Source organism: Tachypleus tridentatus, chromosome 1, assembly GCF_004210375.1.
Source record: "Tachypleus tridentatus isolate NWPU-2018 chromosome 1, ASM421037v1, whole genome shotgun sequence".
NCBI classification, from domain to species: domain Eukaryota; kingdom Metazoa; phylum Arthropoda; class Merostomata; order Xiphosura; family Limulidae; genus Tachypleus; species Tachypleus tridentatus.
This window is the reverse complement of record NC_134825.1, coordinates 169886292-169906376: the sequence shown is the minus strand read 5'-3', so window position 1 is coordinate 169906376 and position 20085 is coordinate 169886292. Positions and strand designations below refer to the sequence as shown.

Below are 20085 nucleotides of genomic sequence, written 5' to 3'. Positions count from 1 at the left end.
AATTGTCCCATATTTCTGCGTCCAAACTGTGTTCTTCCTTAAAAGGTAATAAACAACTCATGCAAGGTTGATTGGGTCAGCGTATCCGTGCTCTCACGTGACACTTCTTTTTAAGTTCCGGCCATCGCAGTAGTAATTTCTGCACGCTGACTCATCTCTTTTCAAGCGGCATATTTATGCGATATGAAATATAATCCTTTATTTCAAAAACACAAAATTAATACTTTCAAGGTATTAATAAAACCTGTATTGTAAAGTGATACAATTGCAAAGTTTTTCCGTGTTTGCGAAATTTTTAAAAGAACGGCTCTATCTACATAATTAATCATAATATCAAGCGCAAAATGACGTAGGGACCAATCAAAGATTGTTAGGTTTCCAGAAATATGAATGCGTAGTGATATACCTTATATTACTTAGAAGCTTACGTTGTCTGAGAACCACCCTTCCTTTGGAAACGTGAACGTTAGTGAGATTGTCAGTGAAGTTACTTTAATTCAAACATGGTAAGTTTTGCCAATTTAAAGTGTATTAGTTTGTGCTAAAATGTTAATGTATGAATAAATATTTGTTTCATGCCCTATCCTTAATTAATTATTCTTAGAAGTTTAGAACAATGCCTGTCGACACCGGTATTATTTCGTATTTGCACTTACTAAACCTTTTTTTTTTGGTTTTTCCATTGAAGTATTAGTAATTATAATTTAACATTGATAAGTGGTAATACGTTCAATGCTAATTTATCTTTAGATTTGGTATGCGAATTATTGTAGTTCTCTAACAGGTGAATATATGTTGCTAATTATTAAATTAGATTACAAATGTAAGGACTGCTGCTAGTATTATTGTGTGGGTAATTTCAACTGTAAGATCTAATTGTACTATTAAAAATTTGTGTATTAATATTATTCCACGAGTGCACACTGTAAAAAATCGCCGTAACTTAATTACTACTTAGCAATGACACTAGATTTAACAATTTGGCAAAGTTTCAGTTGTTACTATTTTCAGGTGTAGTTAGGTTTATTTGAATTGCGAGTCTTGGTTGTTTTTGTTGTTGGTATCTAAATTTAGCATACCATGCCTTCTAACCAGATTAGTTGTTGCCACATGTTAGGAGTTGGTATTGTTAACATTTTTATTATAGTACAACCTAAAACATTGACTTATTTGAAACAACATTCAAACTTAAATATGTCAAACCATGTTAAGACTTGAGACCGCATCTTTATGCAAGTTAAATAATTTTTTTCTATTTGGACTAAAGTTAGAATGTGAGAGTTTTCTGTATGAAATTCTTATGACAGTCACACTTATGTTCAGTGTAAATAAAGGAACTTTTGTTGTGTACTTGTGAGTGGTAAATTAGTTAATGTAACTAGTTTATTTTCTATAACATTACAGAACTTGTGTATATATATTTTTTTCTACAAGTGGATCTGTGATGCAAATGTGTTAGTCATCAATTTCATAATCATGTGCCTGCCTTCTAAGCTTTGACTTGTGTACTTTGGGCCTAACATGGAATTTGTTAGTTGGATGATTAGAATGAAAGCATTAACCTTGTTACGATAATTCATTTAACCATCTCTTGAAAGTGTAGTCTTTTCATAATTTGTACATAATGTTGAAATAGGACAGTCGTCATTTATTGTATGTAACCTAGGTTGCAGCTGTCTCGAGACTCTTGGCCTTCATGCTGTGCAATTCATGTACAGTTTGAGCTTGAATAGACTGGTTTAATTTGAAATTAATATTAAACTTCTACCAACTGTTGTTCTCTCTTCCCAAATCAAATGCTGGGAACTCTCAATTTTAGTGACTAGATTAAAAAATCTTAAACATAACTGTTAGGTAAGGCTGTCAAATAAATTTCATGCTTTTGGTGTATGCATAAAAACAGTGGAACAATTTAAAAAAAAAAGCACCTTATAATAATTTTAAAATTTTGTGTAATGAATTGTCAATGGTTTGTTTCCCAAGAGATAGTGTGAGTGAAGAGGTCTAATTAACTAGAAAAGTTATTAGTGATAAGGTTTTATGAAATTCTAAAATATCCACATTTAAGAATGCTAATGTGAAGTAAAACTGATTTTGATACAAAATTCTCTTGTTTTGTTTTGTTCCTATCAATTAGTTTTGGTTAGTTTAGGGAGTACTGCCTAATTTGTATACCTAAGAAGTATTTATACTGTCAACTTGTTTGGTAATATGACAATATCTAGGTGCTAGTCAGGTACACATAAATTAAGTAAATCTTAGTGATGCACTCTTATGAATCTGTACACATGATTTAGTATTTTAGAATATTTTAATTTGCAAATGTTTTATTGCATCAACTAAGTTCCATGTGTGATGCAAGATTTTTAAGTCTTTTCCACCTCCTATGAAGAGTGTATTTATTGTTTGGTAAAAAAGGTTTCATATTCCTTATTACTAGGATTTATCTTTAGTGCTTTTGATTGAATATTCTCTGAAATGTGTTTATCTCGCATTTTGCTGTTTTAGTATTGTTTGAAATGCTTGTTTATATTTCAGGATAAAGAATGTTTGGTATACTTAATAATAGCATGTATCCCATTTTCCTTGGATTTAGTTATTAATATGTTAACTTTTGTTTTTTACAGTGACTATAATTTACAAAGGGGCTTTATTTTAATTGTTTTGCTGTTTCATCTACTACATAATGTTGCCTATATTTGTTAGTTGTCAATATTCAAATTGTTTTGAATTGTTCCAATATGATAAAATCTATTGATTTGTGGGATATAAGAACTTTTTTCCTATACTTAAGTTGGATTATTTTAATCAGAATTAAATGCATGAATATCAGTTGTTTTTTTTTGTGTTTTTTTTAATAGGCTTCTGGTGTTACAGTTTCAACAGAATCCAAGACTTCTTTTGATGAAGTAAAGAAGTCTAAGAAATATAGATACATCATATATTACATCAAAGATGAAAAAATTATTGAGGTGGAAGCAAAAGGTGAAAGAGATGTAACTTATGAAGACTTCCTAGTAACTTTCGAACAGTACAAGAATGAATGTCGTTATTGTGTGTACGATTTTCCTGTTAGAGTGGCAGTGGAAGGAAGTGAAAAAAAGCCTGATATGACCGTAAACAGATTAGTGCTAATGTCCTGGTTAGTTTTTTTTCTTTTGGGATGAATATATATAAAAGGTCTATGGTTTAGAACTTGTGATTTAAAATTCACTGCATTTCAAAGTATACTGAATCCTAAACGTGTTCTTGTTTATACATGCCTAAATTCAGTGAAGTGTTTTACGGTATATGTATTTACTGTTATGAGGATACATTACATCCTTGTATGTAACTGGTGAAATTGTAAATTAGTAATGAAATATTTTCAATTTTTTTCAGGAAATAAAAGGTATCAAGCAATATGATAATCACTAATGTGATTTAATATCTGACTTAAAATACAAATTAATACTAATTTCTCAGGACAAGTTATCGTAATTTGGGAGGAGAAAATATAACTATAGTTAACAGTTAAAACCAACTCAATTGATAATGGAAGCTTCGAACTCTGAAGATTTAAAAAAACAAGTTAAGGTAAAGGATCAGTTGGAATCTTGGAGCTGTAACAAAAACCAGTCTGTGACTGGTATAATGTTCTGTAGTAATGCAATAGGATATGTATGACCAATAAAAAAATTGTGATGGGACTATTGTTATAAACTATCAATGGTAGATACTCAAATTGGCACTTATCAACTCTACAATAGTGGTCTGTTATGTTACACTACATAGTTAACAAAAGATGATCTTAAAATGTACTTTTAATTTCATCCATTTTGTCAGTGTGGTTGAGTGATAATTAAATCTTGCGACTGTATTATTTATACTAAATTTATAAAAACTATTTGTGACTTGCATTTAAAATGAGTATTAAAGAAAACATTCCCTTAACTCAGTAATGAGTTTTAATATCCAGTTGTCTAGCTTTATATTTCAACATTTAAAAGGTAACTGTCTACAATTTATTATTTATCTAGGTGCCCAGATAAAGCTGCAGTGAAACAGAAGATGATGTACTCATCTAGTTTTGATGCACTCAAGAAAGCCTTTGTAGGAGTTTACAAGTGTTTACAAGCTTGTGACTCTGAAGAAGTATCGGAAGAGGTAGTAAATGAATCGCTCAAGAAAGGTGGAAAGTAAAGTAAGATTCCCCATTCTTCTGATTGTCATTTAATTTTGCAAAATGTGGACAGGATTCTGTTTAACTCAAGTTGAGTAGAGTTCAGACCACGAGCTCCAATTACCATTTGATTCATATCGGTTTATTCCCCCCTCCCCCCAACAACTTGTGTGATTACTAAGACTTGCAGATCTTTTGTAAATGTTTGTGCTGTAAAATATTTCTATGCTGAATTTTTTTTTGTTTTAATTGCAGTTTGTCGTGTGGATATATCGGTAATTGTAAACTAGTAAAGCAAATTCAAAGTCTTAGATCATTGTATCTTTTGTTTCTGAACATGTATTTCTATTTTTCATAAATAACTATGTATAATTTAGTTTCTTTATAGTTGCACTGAAATATGTTTCACATATTAAATCTATAAGTATGTCATATGGTAAGCTTTAAGTAATGCTTTTGCTTTGGAAATATCTTTCAACAAAATCTTTTACCACGAATAATCTGACAACTAAGACTAAATATAATGGCACATGTAATTCATCAGGTAATTTATGCCAATAAATATTGAAAATATCATGTTTGTGGTTCAGCTGATTTATTTAAAACTATTACATTTTAAACAGTGGGCATGGAAAAAAAAGTGGTTTTTGTACTACAGCATGTGAGCAGATAGGAAAGCTTGACTTTAATCAGTTCTTAACCATTTAGTTCATGTGCATAAAACAAAAACCTTCACACTAACTACTTTTTCACTGATACCAAAATACAGTAATGATATTCCTACTGTTAAAGAAACAAAGTGAAGTACAAGCTGTAACATCACTCTAAAATAGGGTTAGTTAAATCACTTTGACCTTCTGCCAATCAAGATAACTGTACGAATTTGCAAAGTATAACTATACTACTGCTGTATTCTGTATAAATCAGTTTATTCAAATCCTGTGTTATGCAATTGTTTAAATAGCAGGCTTACTTGGGTATATTTGTAACAAGTAGTCGTAGTTGCTATAACACTTTACTAATCTGACACTAACTTAACATAATTTGTAAATTATACAAAGTAGCTAGCAGAAAAAAACATCTTTGTACTTGTATGAAAACTTAAACTAATTCTTATTTTAAGGTTACACCATACAGGTCTTACTTAGCATGAGATGTGCTTTGAAAGATTACTGCTCAGAAATACGGCTCATTTAAATATTATACTTGGTACATAAGTTATGATACATTCTTCCTCTATTTAAGATTGATCACAAAGTATAATTTAATACATGTAACATTTAGGATTGTGTTCTTGGATTGTCTGCTTGATTTTCTTTTTAAACTTAATTTGTAAGTGTTATTTTTTTTATTTTTTATTAATACATCTATTCTCAACACATCCTTGTGGAACAACCCTACAACAGTCCATTCTGCAGTCAGAAAAGTTTTAAAGTAAAGAATGATATATATACACATACCTATTTTGAATATTTTAATCATAGGTTGTAATTGTTGAAAAAGGCTTATGATGCAACTCACTATACAAAAGAAACTCAGTTTGAAACTCCAAATATTTGTTTTTTAATATTAGAGGTTACCTGATTAGAAAATTCAAAATAAACTACCATAAGTCAAACCACATAAAACATGTTAACATTTATAATAGTTGCACATTGTTCTACTCTAGTTTACAGAAAACCACACCTACCATGGCAACCAAAGATTTGTCAAAATTCTGCAGTATATTTCAAACGTTATTACGTTTTTGTTTTTAATGGAGTTGTACAGCGATAAGCCACTTCTGGGTTTATAAATAAATGTACAATGTCTTCTCATCCTTTGGCACTTGCATTTATTTCACTAAGTAAAATAAATAAATCATTTCTAATGGTGGATTTAAAGAGAAGTTAAATATTTCTAGAAAGACATTGGAGGATAGAAGTGAAAAATTATAAACTACGTTCTTGTAACAGGAACTATGTTTTAGTGTAGCAACTCTACACACAAATAATACACATTTTTATGTACAAGCTAGTTTAAGTGTTCATAAAATATGCAGAGAAGTACTGGATGGTACAAACGTGATCAGCCAGCTCCTCCCATCAATTCTTCTTCATACTGCTTCCGGAAACAATCGCCAACAGGGAAGAAGTCCCAGCACCTCTTCTGATATAATTCCCAGACAAAAGTCTCCTATTATAAGAAGTTTTAAGATGTCAAAACAATGTAATTACTACACATTTTCACTCCTGTTATGTTGAAGTTAAAACTAAGTATAATTATTAGAGACACATGTACAAGTTATGGATTTATTTTTGGGTATTATTAGTTGGCCTAATTTTGCTCACAGCTGGTTTTGTAAACAAGTTTGTTAAAATGTGAGTTCTTATTAACCGTTATAAAAGGAAGTTTAATTTGTCGTATTTATAGTTACTTCACTTAAGGATGTCATTATGTTATCAACAGGACACATTTTAAACAGCTGTTTTGCATTACTGTGCATGTTTTTACTTTTTCATTAGTTGAAGTAATGTCTGTTTTATGACAAGTAGAAAAAGTCAAACCATAAGACTATGTATGTATTTACCCAGTTTCTAATTTGTAATCTAAAAAAATTGTTACTTTTTTAATAATAGTTGGGCAGAAGAGCAGTTTCTATACAACAGTATCTTAAAAACAAAGTGTGGATAAAATTCACTTAAAGTTAATTTATTCAGCATTTGTGACAAATCTTTAACGAAATATCTACAAGTCATTTACAGAATAATTTTAACAGAAGCAATACATTTTATTTTGAGGGCATATTGTGAACATTCAAGACCAATACTTCAATGTCATGGACGTATTCCCAACAAACAAAATATTTTGCAACAAATCTTCAAGTTGATGCCTTGCGTGTAAGGACTTACAATTAACTCTTTAACTCAATGCCTGAAGATAAGGATCAAATTCTTTATATTTGTTAGTACGTTACTTGACAGATGCTTTCTGTTTAGGGTTGTCATTTGTAAAACAACATGCTGATACGTTACTGAATCTAAATGCCTACAGCTCATGAGCCATCAAAGTGGTAACAGATATGAACCATTTCCATCACCTCTGACTCAGTAGCAATAGTACTGTAATGTTCTGCTAGCTAGTAGCCAGTAGATTCAATATTTTCTTAGTATCATGAAGTAAATAATGGTTCAGGTAGGATTTTGTACATGTGTGTACGGCTTCACAAAAAAAATTTTCAGAGCACCATGAGAGGCCTGGATACAGCTGGTTTCAATTACTATGCTGAGGGCCATTCCAGGAGGAAGGGAGAGAAAACTTTCAGAAAAGGGGAAGGATGCTTAAGAATGTAAATAAGATGTTAATTGTACTTGCATATTAATTAGAGTACATTTTACACTCATTTGTACAAGGGATCAAAGTGCACAAGTCACAACCTTTTTATTGATAGTTACCACATTTCCTGGTGTTGAATATGCTATTTTTTCCCCCAAAAAAATCTCTAGGTCAAAGGTTACGTTGCTCATAGGCCTAAGCCTAGAGGAAGCATTTCGATACTAGACAGTAATCCAAGCCCCTCTATATGATCCAGAATAATATGTACAAGTTACTTAGTATTTTAACTAACAAATACATAAACAAGAACAGGTCACCGTACATGTGGAGCTTAATATTGGCATTCTTCTAACTCCTTAGGCTTAGAATAATGTTATTACTGGTAATATGTATATTGCAGCAGTAATATAAGGTATACACTTTCAAAGGTAGATAATGATACACAAATAGTTTATAAAATACGAGAGGTGGGTAAGAGGATTTATGTACCATAAGTCACTAAACAATCCATGAAACAACTTTGTAAGATTGGAAGTGCTGCAACCTTTTTCTTATGTTTTACCCTTTTTTTTTCTTTCTCAAAATTTAGCTAATCAAAAGGCGATGTGTCTTCGATGCTGGGAAATACAATACTTTAAAAATTTAATAACCTTATTAGTGATACACAAGAATAAACTTAACAAAAAATGTAGTTTATGATTATAAGTTTTAATTTCAAAAGGGAAAACTTAAATTCTCAGTTCTGTGTGTCATGTGGTACACCACATATATTTTATATATTCCCTTCTCAGGTTGTCAGAGATGCTAACTAAGCAAAAACTTGGATAACAGATACTTACATGCCAAAATATAAAATTTAAACAATTTTCCTGGAATTAGTGATGTATAAATAAATTTATGACACCTATCATTGAGGTTTCTTCCACCTTGTCATAACCTTGAAATTTATTTACACCCATGTGTTATTTTATAATCAACAAAGAATTTTGCACCTACAAGAAACTGCTGAACGTTTTTAATTTAAATGAGTCAAAATATTTATGTGTGATTAATTTTGTTGAGCTCCAAGTGCTAATGGAATTAGTTTAACATTTTTGTAGCTTAGTTAGAAAACCAGTTAAATTAGAACAGTTTTAAAGCCATTTTATTCTTGTGTATGATAGTGTGTTGTGTTTATAATTTTAAACAAGCATTAAAAAATTTTGGATCTCCACTATTGTTACAAAAGAAAACTAGGCTACAGTGCTTTGTTGACAGCAAAACGTAAGAGTCCAGACATGAACATCACTAAATTGCTTGTTTTATGTGTATATCTTTTATTTATCGTTATTAAAGTAACTAAAATGTAAACATGAGAAATTTATCATGTTGACCACGAAAGCGTAAATGGGAAATAATTCTTGTGATACTCAATATCCTAACTCATGTGTGCAGCATGGTTGTAATTTAATCATGTTGAGCTTCTAGTTTGACATTTTGTTAACACAAACTTGTGGATTTTGGCATATTCTGAGACCATCTTAGTGGAGCTGTAAAACAACAAAACTAAATGGACCCAGATTTGAAATGTTTTAACTTTGGATGTAAGAATAAATAACATGTAATTGTCTGTTACAATATGCAGTCATTTCTGGAAATAAGAAAAACAACATTACTTCAGATTTATTTAATGTTTTAATTTTTTTGTTCTAGTGTCCACTGCTGTTAGTGTTAGGATAGAAAAAATAACACAAAATAAATAGCGTTTCTGAAAAACAAAAGACCATATTCATTGAGGAGGTTCTTGAGGTAATGAAAATAAATTATGAAGACTGTAATTTGAAACATTATTTTTAATTTTAACATGAAAACTACTTTACATTCAGACTAGTCAGAGTGCAAGTCACACTCATTCAGTATGTACAAAGACAAATCTGTGATAAAATAAATTATGAAGACTGTAATTTGAAACATTATTTTTAATTTTAACATGAAAACTACTTTACATTCAGACTAGTCAGAGTGCAAGTCACAGTCATTCAGTATGTACAAAGACAAATCTGTGATAAAATAAATTATGAAGACTGTAATTTGAAACATTTTTAATTTTAACATGAAAACTACTTTACATTCAGACTAGTCAGAGTGCAAGTCACACTCATTCAGTATGTACAAAGACAAATCTAATATAAAAATACTTTTCATCAAAGTTCTGATTTTAATGTATGACATACTTGTAATATTTACTAAAAGCCTACCAAATTTTGTTAAGATAAACTTAGAAAATTTTGAACTATGGTACATTACTAAGTACAACCTAACAGAAACTGGGTTGATGAAATGCCATACACATAGTTTTAGAAGTGAAAGATTGTGTGATATGTTGCAGGAAGTTATGATACTTGTGTTTCCATTAATAATTTTTGTTGTGCTCACTAAGTCTTTCATTGATTTTGTAGACTGTTTCACTTAAGTACAGCAGATAGGCCAAAAATAACATAGTATGAGATGGATTAATAAAAAAAGCCTTATATTAAACTTTCCTAGGAATCCAATAATCAAAGAGCAGTTGGTCATGCATTCTCACGTTACTGAACATGTTGTTTTACAAGAAAATCATCTGTGAGATCTAACACACTAATCAAAACACCTGTAGTTGCTTATAAATATAACAACTGTCTTCAAGAAACAGCTCCGTTCTAATTTGAATAATAAATAAAAATCCCAAATGAATAACTTGTTCTTACATGTGTGCATATATTTTACATGTCCAGAATTTATTTTCTACTCATGATATATTTTTATCACCTTTGTTCCAGTAACATGTTACATTAACAACATTTCTATATATAAGACTACGATGTTCAATATGTGTCCCAAGAATTCAGTTGTATTTCAAATTGTTATTCTATTAAACTTCGCATTAACAACTATCTTGATGAATGGTCTTGGCCTGAAACGTGGAAATTAACTTGATTTTAAATTAATTTTATCTACAACACCTATAAGTTTTATACAATATTTCAATTACATATGCAAGTTTTCTATTTCCCAATTGATTAAGAAGACAAGTTTTTATCTTGGTGCCTGTCAAACAATGTTACAAATACAAAAAGAATTCAACAAAGTAACTTTTCATTTTCAGTGTCAAACCTATTAAACAATTTCATTTTTAACAGCTTTCGTTAAGTGGCACCCACCAAATTCGGGTAATTACAGCTCACCTACCTGGCTACTGTGGTTTTGTAAAACCCCTTTCCACGAAAATATTATAATAAAAGTGACTAGGGGATCTTAGTCAACAGCATAAATTTAACTACAACCTTATTTTAGTCTTGTTAACATAAGGAAAGTTATATCTAATGCTTCTGAGTGAGAAATAAACAAAGAGTTTTTATTACTTCTACCTATTTCAGGTGCATCATAAAAAACTAGAATGTAATACTCCTAGTGCAAATAAAGCTAAAAAACTGTCAGAGTTACCTGACTACACATAAATATAACGAAAAACTGGAATAATTTACATATTCTTACCTGACCTGTATACTCAGTATCAGGTTTATTGATTAGATGCATTAAGAAGAACCTGTAAGAAAAATTAATAAACTACACTGGTAGAATTGTCTTTAATTTTGGTGACCATGTTTAAATGTAACAATAAACTTGTTAGCCTATTAAATCTTAATTCTTTAAGTGTTATTAATATTTTAGTAAGAGTATTTGAAACAAGTGTTTAATTTACTGTACAAAATATTATAATTGTGATATCTTAGAATACCAACTAATTTACAAAACTGTTGCCAATTTTAAACAATATCACGTTTTCTGTTCCTTACATAAATAAATAAATTAGATAATTTGGCATAACTGACTCCTTTTGCCTTCACTCTCCAACTATGGGTATGTACTTTATTTGACATTTATAGTGCTTTGTACCCTGCACTATTGAAATTAATATTTGGGATTATACTACAAGGCATACAATGTATATTTGATACCCCTTCGTTAGAGGCTTAGTTGTTTTTTAAGAATTATTTTAATTTGGAGGTGGATGATTGACAAATTGAGCTAATTATGTATCAATTTTGTGGGTTAAATATGTTTTCATTGTTATCTTTTAAACATAGAAGATAACTATTTAAGCTTTGTGTTAATGAACAAAAGGGTAAAATTGCATCAATAAGTTCGATTATCACCAAATTTCTAGTCACTTTTGTTTAAATATTTCTCTTATATACTTGAGAACTTAAAGAAACAATTAACATTTGTTTAAAGTTCTAAAATTAAACTTACATGTAGTTGGCAAGATTATGTTCTTTCTGGACATGAGTGTCAAAACCGTGGGGAATTTTGTCAAAGTAATCCTTCCCGATACCACAGATGAAACAGTTGGACTAAGGTTAATAGAAAGGATAGAGTATAGAAAATAACAGTAATGGAAAATAAAAATAATTTGCTTATCAGTGTAACACATCCAGGTCAATTATTACAAAATAAAATTACAAATGTTAACTGATCAGTAATTTCGATGAACTGACAAATTTATTTTTTCTGTATTTCAAATAACTTGCAAATCTAAACTAGATCAAACAGATACAAAAAATTGATAAACTCACAATATATTAAATACAAACAAAGTTAATGAACTCTTATCTGTGATGTACATGGCAATAATAGAAGACGGGATAAAGAAATATTCATATAAATGCTAGTAAAAAAAAGGTTGTAACCAAGTTCAGTAATATACCTGAACTTAAGATTAACTTAAGATTAACCGAATTCTTAAGGTTTTATTCACAACATTCAAGAGTGTTGAAAAGACAATTATAAAAGATCAGGAAAAATTCTTAATGCAATACAACTTGTAGAATATACTTGATTATTAGTTTGGGAATAAAGATGAATGCTGAGGTATTATTATTATGTATCTCAAAAAATTATTATGATAATAATAGAGATGCTTATAGGTATTCATTAGGAAGAAGATTGTATTTACAAAAAATCAAGAATATTTTCTGTGAAAAGTTTATATATCATTGTAAAAGCTTCATATCTAAGATACAGTCATGTTATACAACTGTAATAATAATAATTTAGTTTAACTTGCTGGTATGCTGCCCAATCAAGTCCCTTGACAATAATACACGTGTATTTTACAAAAAAAAGTAACTTTATATGTACATTATTGTAAAAAAACAACGTTAGCCTAAAACAATTCTAGCAAAGAGTAAAGTAGTCAAGTTGATAAGTTAGTTCATTTCAACTGGTATTTTCAACAACTAAAAGTATTTACCTCCATATCATCCACCACGCTCTGCAGTTGATCTCTTAACTCTCCAAAGGCATCAATAATCAAACCTGAAGTACACACAGAAGAAAAGACTTCAAGGACTAATTTCATTATCACACAAACAAAAACTTTAGAAACAATGGCAGACTACCTTTTTATCAGAAACAGACTGAAATCTAGGTTTCATTACCAAATGGAGTTCACAATACTCTTTAATGATAAAACAAGTCATAACAGAAATGTCAATATGATCATGTTAGAAATCAGTAAAGGTAAGAAAAATGACGTTTTTCACCTTAAAAACAAACTTAAGTTGAATAACTCTGTAATGTTTACTAAAGTTATTTTCCTAGAAATAAAACAACGATAAAACAGAACAATCTGTATTAAAAATAATATCTATCACTCTTTAACTTAGTAAAAATATTTTCTTCCATCATTTTCAATTCCATATTTGTTGAATAGTACTTCTTAAATAAAAGAATGGTTTCTATCAAAAACTAACCATCTTCTTCAAAAATATTAGAAGATCAAACCTTTTGTAACTTTACGTTTCTTTTGTCTTCTTTGTAATATTTTATCTATAACCTAAATTACAACTGATGTTTAGTAACTTGATAAAGAATATATTATATTGAGTCTATTCCCATTGAACTTGCTTGTAAATAACATATATATATACCAAAGAAGGACCACTTATCTTTTGGCATGATAATTTAAAGAACACATTGTGTCCAGAAGGACTTTCATATAAACAATATCCAGAATCTGTCTACTAACATAAGGCATGAACCTGAATCTAAATAACATGCTTTGAGATGTTTTGAATTTATTCTTGAGCTGCAGATTTAAACATCACACCATATTTTGGGCTGCTCCAAAAGAGGAGTGGAATTCTATTCCACAAGATTTGTACTAATAATTAGTCATGTGTTTATAACAGATTTAAGGCTGTTTAATACCAAAAGTGGACCTATTTTTCAATCCTCTCAAGGCAGGTATTTATCTTTCAGATGTTGTGTGCATACTCAGTTATCAGATTTCAAAATGTTAAGTGAAAAATAAAATTATAATTCTAGTTCAACAAATTTATGTCATCAAATAATATTTACTTTGTGTATTTCACAAAGATAAATGAAAAAAATTTCCAATTTCATATCTGTATATTTCTTTCATGGCATTGTTAAGGGTATTCTCATCCAACTGTTTGTACTTATTAATTAGCTCTTCTGGGCTACCTTTCTTTTCATCATTAGCCCCTACATGCACCACAGAAACTGCATATCTGCTAGTCTCCGTGATCATATATCCTGTTATGTTAGTTATAGCCTTCCTCTGGCCCCCTGGGTAGAATAATTTGATTCTTTTCTCTCTGTTTATCCCACAGACTATTCTATCCACATGACAAAATAAAATATTGAATAGAAGAGATTCTAATCTATCTACATCAAAACAGGATGAAGTGGTTTAGTAATAATTTGTTTATCAACGTGCCAGCAGTCAGGAATTCCCATTGATACTGAACAATGAATCCCAACATGAAATTTACAACACTTATGAACAAATCATAGATCTGTACATTTCTCAGTTTCTTTGTATGTTCTTTTCATTCCTGACAATGTCTTTATGTTAATTTATATCTGTTTGAAAGTTGCAAGAATATTCTTCTATAACAAGACAGCTGGTAGGTTTAACAAATACAGTAAAACAAATGCTAACTATTCAGATGACAAAAATCCTTTTATTTTATAGGTTATTACTATTAAGTTTATTCTCTTTAAACAACATGCAAAAATAAATTATTACTTATTTAAAACAAACTATATTTATTAGACATAAATTTATTTTGACCAAGGATGTTGAAAGAAATCACAACACAACACCTGAAAATGATAATAATAATGTGATTTTGTCAGGTAATGTTAAGTCATTGATAGATCTTCATAAGTCTTTAAGATATTTGTAACAAAAAGTATTGACTTCTTGAATCAGTAATATACAGTATCAAGAGAAATGTACTGACTCTCTCACTACAGATAGGTTGAAGTGCACATCCTAGAAAATTTCAAAGGACTACATTCAATATTTAATCAAACTATTTTATTATAATTGAAAACAAATAAACATAGCATCAAATCATAGTTAAAAATTTGAATTTTAAAATAATATATAAATTCTAAGTTTGTTTGTAATTAAGCACAAAGCTACACAATGGGCTATCTGTATTATGCCCACCACTGGTACTGAAATCTGGTTTCTAGTGCTGGAAGTCCACAGACATTCTGTTGTGCCATTGGCAGGGCTATAGTCTTCATATGGAGGTGTTAAAATTGCATAATACATGTGTGTGTGTGTGTCTTTCTCTCTCTCTCTCTCTATATATATATATATATATAAAATTTCCTTGGACGATATAGTAAAATGTTAAGTTCTGAATCTTATAAGAACATATTTAAAACAATTTGTCAATTTCCTATAGTATGGAGTCGCACCAAACATGCTCTCCCTCCCAGCCGTGGGGCATTATAATGTGACGGTCAATCCCACTATTCGTTGGTAAAAGAGTAGCCCAAGAGTTGGCGGTGGGTGGTGATGACTAGCTGCCTTCCCTCTAGTCTTATACTACTAAATTAGGGACGGCTAGCACAGATAGCCCTCGAGTAGCTTTGTGCAGAAATTCCAAAACAAAGCCTATAGTATGAGCACTGTGACACCTGTTAATTGGTTAACCCTTTCTTCTCTTTTATTTACAACTCCTCTCAGAAGAATGAAATTTAAGTTACTTGTTTGATATAGTTATTACTCAGGCAAAGCAAATCATAACTTTTTATAGCCTTCAATCTCATTTATTCACTTCATTAAGCTTAGCTAAGTTTTTAAAGGCTTTTATTACACAGTTAGAAAGCCAGATAAATTAAGACAAGTTATATGAGATTGTATGATTTGTATGTGTTATTATTGTGTATTCTTAGGTGCATTATTTAAGTAAAAAATACTTATTTTACTAGTATCATTGGTATAAAAAACTTAATAGTTGATAGCAAAAATACAAGAAGACATACATCTAAGTACAGTATTCCTAATTTATTTGTATAAAATAGCTAAAATGTAAAAAGTAGAAATTTATTTGTGACCATAAAGATTTTTTTAATCTAACCTAATAAAGTTGTACATTATATAATTTAATATGGAAACTTGGTCTTAACATTCACTAAGTAATTTACTGTTAGCATGGTTGGATTATTAGTCTGACATGGGTTAAATGACAATGAAACAAATAAAATTTAAGTATAAAGAGCTTTAAACTACTTAGTAGTTTTCCAGCACAATATGCAGTCATTCTAACACGAACAAAAAAGAAAAAAGACTTTTATCATGGTTACAGGGTTGGTCAAAATAACCAAAAACATACAGAATTAAGACAGAAAAGAATAACAGATAAAATATAAAGTTTTATTGAAAAAAAGTTTAATATTTAGGAGGTTTTAGAATATATACAAATGAAATTTGTAATATTAAAAAATAACTTTGCACTTGAAGCAGACAGAACTCTGACTCCACATATTCACAGACAAATTTTTTAGTAAAAAATATTTAATTAAAACATCTTGTATTTTGTTTACTGGAAGCTTGTAAAATTAAGTGAAGAAGCACAAATTAAAAATCACAGTATGGAAACTAATGGTCAATTTGAGGTTATGAACACAGTTGAATTGGCTGAGCCCACAGAAAAGTGAATACCAAGCAAGTTGAAACTGACAGGATACTTCAAAAAGAAGTTTCTGAATTATAATTAGAGAGAAAAAAAATCTACTTCAAAAATGATGCATTTTTGATGTTTTATTCAAAATTTTGGAAATTTCACAACTTAGTGTCTAACTTTTTAAAAGTAGAAATTAGATATTATTTAGAAAGTTTGTACTAAGTTTCATGCAATTTGGTTATGTATTTCCAATGTAAGAAGGAGAAATACAAAATGAAAAGCTTTATAGACATTTTCTTACCCTGGATGATAGCCAACAAGATAACAATGACGAAGAAAAAGAAAGTGATGTCAAAAACAATTCTGTACACCTCATAGTCATCGCCATCTGGAGGTTCAATCTCGTCACCTGAAGTGTTGAACAATCAAACGTTAAACATTTCAGCAAATAACAGTTTAATGTTTAGCAATTCAGTACTGTTATTCATTCTAAAAAGTACTCAAAGAAAATTGTAATGAAAGTAATATGAGGGAATTGTAATATACCTGGTTTTCAAGTATAACATATACCTCTTAAGTCTTACAATATGGCATGCTAGAGTTATTAAGTTTAAAATGTGTATTTTTGTCAGGTAACTAACTGTGACTTCCTAATAATGTTTCATGATTTAAAGTTTACAAATCTTAGTTAAATAAAATTAAACAAGGGTTTTACTTTGCAACTACCCCCTGGATAATAAACAGGGTTAAAATAGATAAATATTTTACAATTTGAAAAAGGTATACGTACCTATACCACCACCGGCACGGACACCCTTGTATAAATGGAAGACAAAACACTGAAGAAGGAAAACAATGGTTAATTAGCTTCAATCCAACAATCACTTACATAAAACTTCCCGTACATCAAAGTGAAAACTGGGAGATTAAAAAAAAAAAAATCCCCTGGTGATATGTTTAAATACTTAAAATGCTAAGATCTGTAATGAAGGACAAACACAAATAGACTATTGTGTAGTCTTGAGCTGAAACAGCTACAACGATATTTGTGGTATAAATTTTGCATCATTTTTAAAACGGTTACAGCACACATACCCAGCTTAAAATTGTTTATTTAGATGTGAAATGTATATACTTGAAACTGTTTAATTTATTTTGAAATGTATAATAATTTCATTGTCAAATTCTAATATAAACAATACAAATAAGGGAGCAAAGTACAAACTAAACCCTTTAATGGTTAATCCAAAAGATGGAAGTTTCAAGTTTTAGAAGAAACAAGGGTTGTCATGGCAGATTAAAATAGTTTTAAATAGGAGAAAAAAAAACGATGCTAAAATGTAGCAACTGAACAGCACCTTCCAGTGAGGAAGCACAAGAGATAAGAATCATGAGCATCCAGAACAAAAATGACTGTGCTTTGTAAGAAGCTCTGTTATAGAAAAACTATACTCAACCATATTAATGGTATCACAAAGCCATTCTGAACATTTTATTAGGTTCTATTCAATAACTAGAAACTGTGGTTGTGGAAATTTTATTTCAATCTGATTGATCAGTTAATCTACTGACCTATTCTTATATGTGACTACTTACTGTAAGCATGTTATGACACTTCTGGTCAACCTGGTCCTCCTCCTCTTGAACATAGAACTTGCGAAAGAAGTTGAAAGCTATGACAGTGTATATATACACAACAATAGTCAAGAGCATCACAGTCAATACCAGCTGCAAATAACAAATAAGAAAATAGTAATATATTGTTGTGTGTAAAGTCTTGAAGTAAATTTATTGAGATTCACAGCCTACTCATTATATTACTAAGAAAAAAAAACGTTTTATCTATTTAAGATACATAAAAGTTGAATTTTAGTACACTAACTTCTGTGAAAGTTCCTATATCCAAATAACAATTTTATTTCATTCCTTCCAATTATAAAATTTTAATTGAAATGAAAATGGTCAAGATTTCAACTAGTCCTATGTTCAGTTTCACTTTCATCACGTAACAAAGATGATTTATAATTATACTTCTTGACTTGAACCTTAGCCTAAAGAGTACAGAATTTAAACATAACTAATTCATTAAATTGTATCAGTATTCTTTAATATTTTTCACAGATTATAAAAACAATGTATTTATCCAAACACAACTTAATTTGAACTCTGAGTAACTTATTTACCAAAACAAACTTCACTTATTAACCCTAAAATTATTTCCTCTCTATTTATGTGAACCATTATTCCTTATTTTAAAATAATTGTAGTTATTCTAAAAGTTTCAGACTTAATAATCTGTTATTTCATCAAGACTATTAAAAAACATATAGGTTTAAATATCAACTGAAAACAAAAATAAGAAACCCTCTGATCCTAGTGCTTACCAAAGGTAGACCTTTGCCTCTTTTTAACAATATCAGAAAAAGACTTGTATATTACAAAGAAAAAATGTTACTACTCAAAACTTGTCACGAGAAGATAATTGGAAGATAACAAAAACACATAATAACACTGGTTAAATTATGGACAGTTTTAAACATTTCTCAAAACATATTAGGCATAAATTTGAACGTTTTGAAAATACTTGGTTCAATTTGTGTTATAAAACACACAATTTTCAGATCATTAAAAAATAAAGGTTAAAAGTATGCACTTGTGCAAAAAATATGTTAGTATTACATTGTAACACAATTTTTCTTTATGTTTCTGTAAAACAAATCGGTGCAATTTAATACTACTGTAAAAACACAACATATAAAACTTGGTTATTTTCAAGCCTGAAATTAAATGTATGTTATTATTTGCTTATGAACAAAGAGCTACTGCTTTTGTTTTCAAAACTTAGTATAGTTCAGGAGTGCATATAAATTTATTGTGTACAAGTAAAATATCATTATAAAAGAACAAGGCTTTGTGAACTAAAAAATATTTTATCATTCTAAAAGGTAATGCTAAGAATCTGTGTCTTTCTTAAACATTACCTGTTTCCCATGTCGCGTAACCGACTGCAAAATGGTTGAGAAGTGTCTTAAAACCCACAGCAACATCCAGCAGATGCAGCAAAAGAAGAAATAGTTGAGTATTACCCATTACTGAGAAAGCAAAATACCAGAGATTGTAGAGAAATGACTGGAAAAAATAAACAAAAAATGTTAAATCTCAGCACCAATGAAAGCTTATGAACGTTATCAAACTACATTTAATAATTGAGATAAAGAAAATAAATGACCCAAGCATGCTTTTGCCCTTCAGCTGTAGGGGCTATGTTTTTTTGTAATTAAATTCTCTATATATAATTCATAGCAATGGGCAAATATATGCCTAGACTGAGAAACAACTCCCATTAATGGCTAATCAAATTGCACAAGTAGAAAAGTATCCTTTTGATATATAAAAACATTGCTTTAAATATAACCTATGTTTCTTTTCAAGCAATAATTCTACAAATGTTGGTAATAAATTTAATATCACATGTACTGATTTTATTTTACTCTTTTTACTTTACATATATAACATAGGGAGTTGACTCCTAAAGACACAGACTGTATAGTGTACAAAGCATTGAGTATTTACACTTTACTGCCCACTAATATTCATCTTTATTGGCTGATGATTCCTGTTTCATCTTACTTTTTT

At 29.6% G+C, this 20085-nt stretch overlaps 1 protein-coding gene and 1 pseudogene across 2 annotated transcripts in view; one reads left to right on the top strand and one right to left on the bottom strand.

Annotated features, from left to right (window-relative positions):
- Positions 1 to 365: 365 nt before the first annotated feature.
- LOC143230159 (cofilin/actin-depolymerizing factor homolog) lies at positions 366 to 4738 on the top strand. The gene is made up of 3 exons (XM_076463242.1): positions 366 to 506; positions 2862 to 3142; positions 4020 to 4738. The coding sequence occupies exons 1-3, from the start codon at positions 504 to 506 to the stop codon at positions 4180 to 4182; spliced, it is 447 nt and encodes a 148-aa protein (XP_076319357.1). The 5' UTR covers positions 366 to 503; the 3' UTR covers positions 4183 to 4738.
- An 884-nt stretch (positions 4739 to 5622) lies between these two features.
- LOC143233581 (ryanodine receptor-like) overlaps positions 5623 to 20085 on the bottom strand; it is a 15188-nt pseudogene continuing 725 nt past the window's right edge. The window contains exons 2-9 of the transcript XR_013018235.1: positions 19431 to 19578; positions 18046 to 18177; positions 17240 to 17288; positions 16751 to 16858; positions 12750 to 12814; positions 11750 to 11850; positions 10991 to 11042; positions 5623 to 6337 (exon numbers count right to left, since the gene is read on the bottom strand). The product of XR_013018235.1 is annotated as a ryanodine receptor-like (transcript). The remainder of the gene's footprint in view (positions 6338 to 10990; positions 11043 to 11749; positions 11851 to 12749; positions 12815 to 16750; positions 16859 to 17239; positions 17289 to 18045; positions 18178 to 19430; positions 19579 to 20085) is intronic.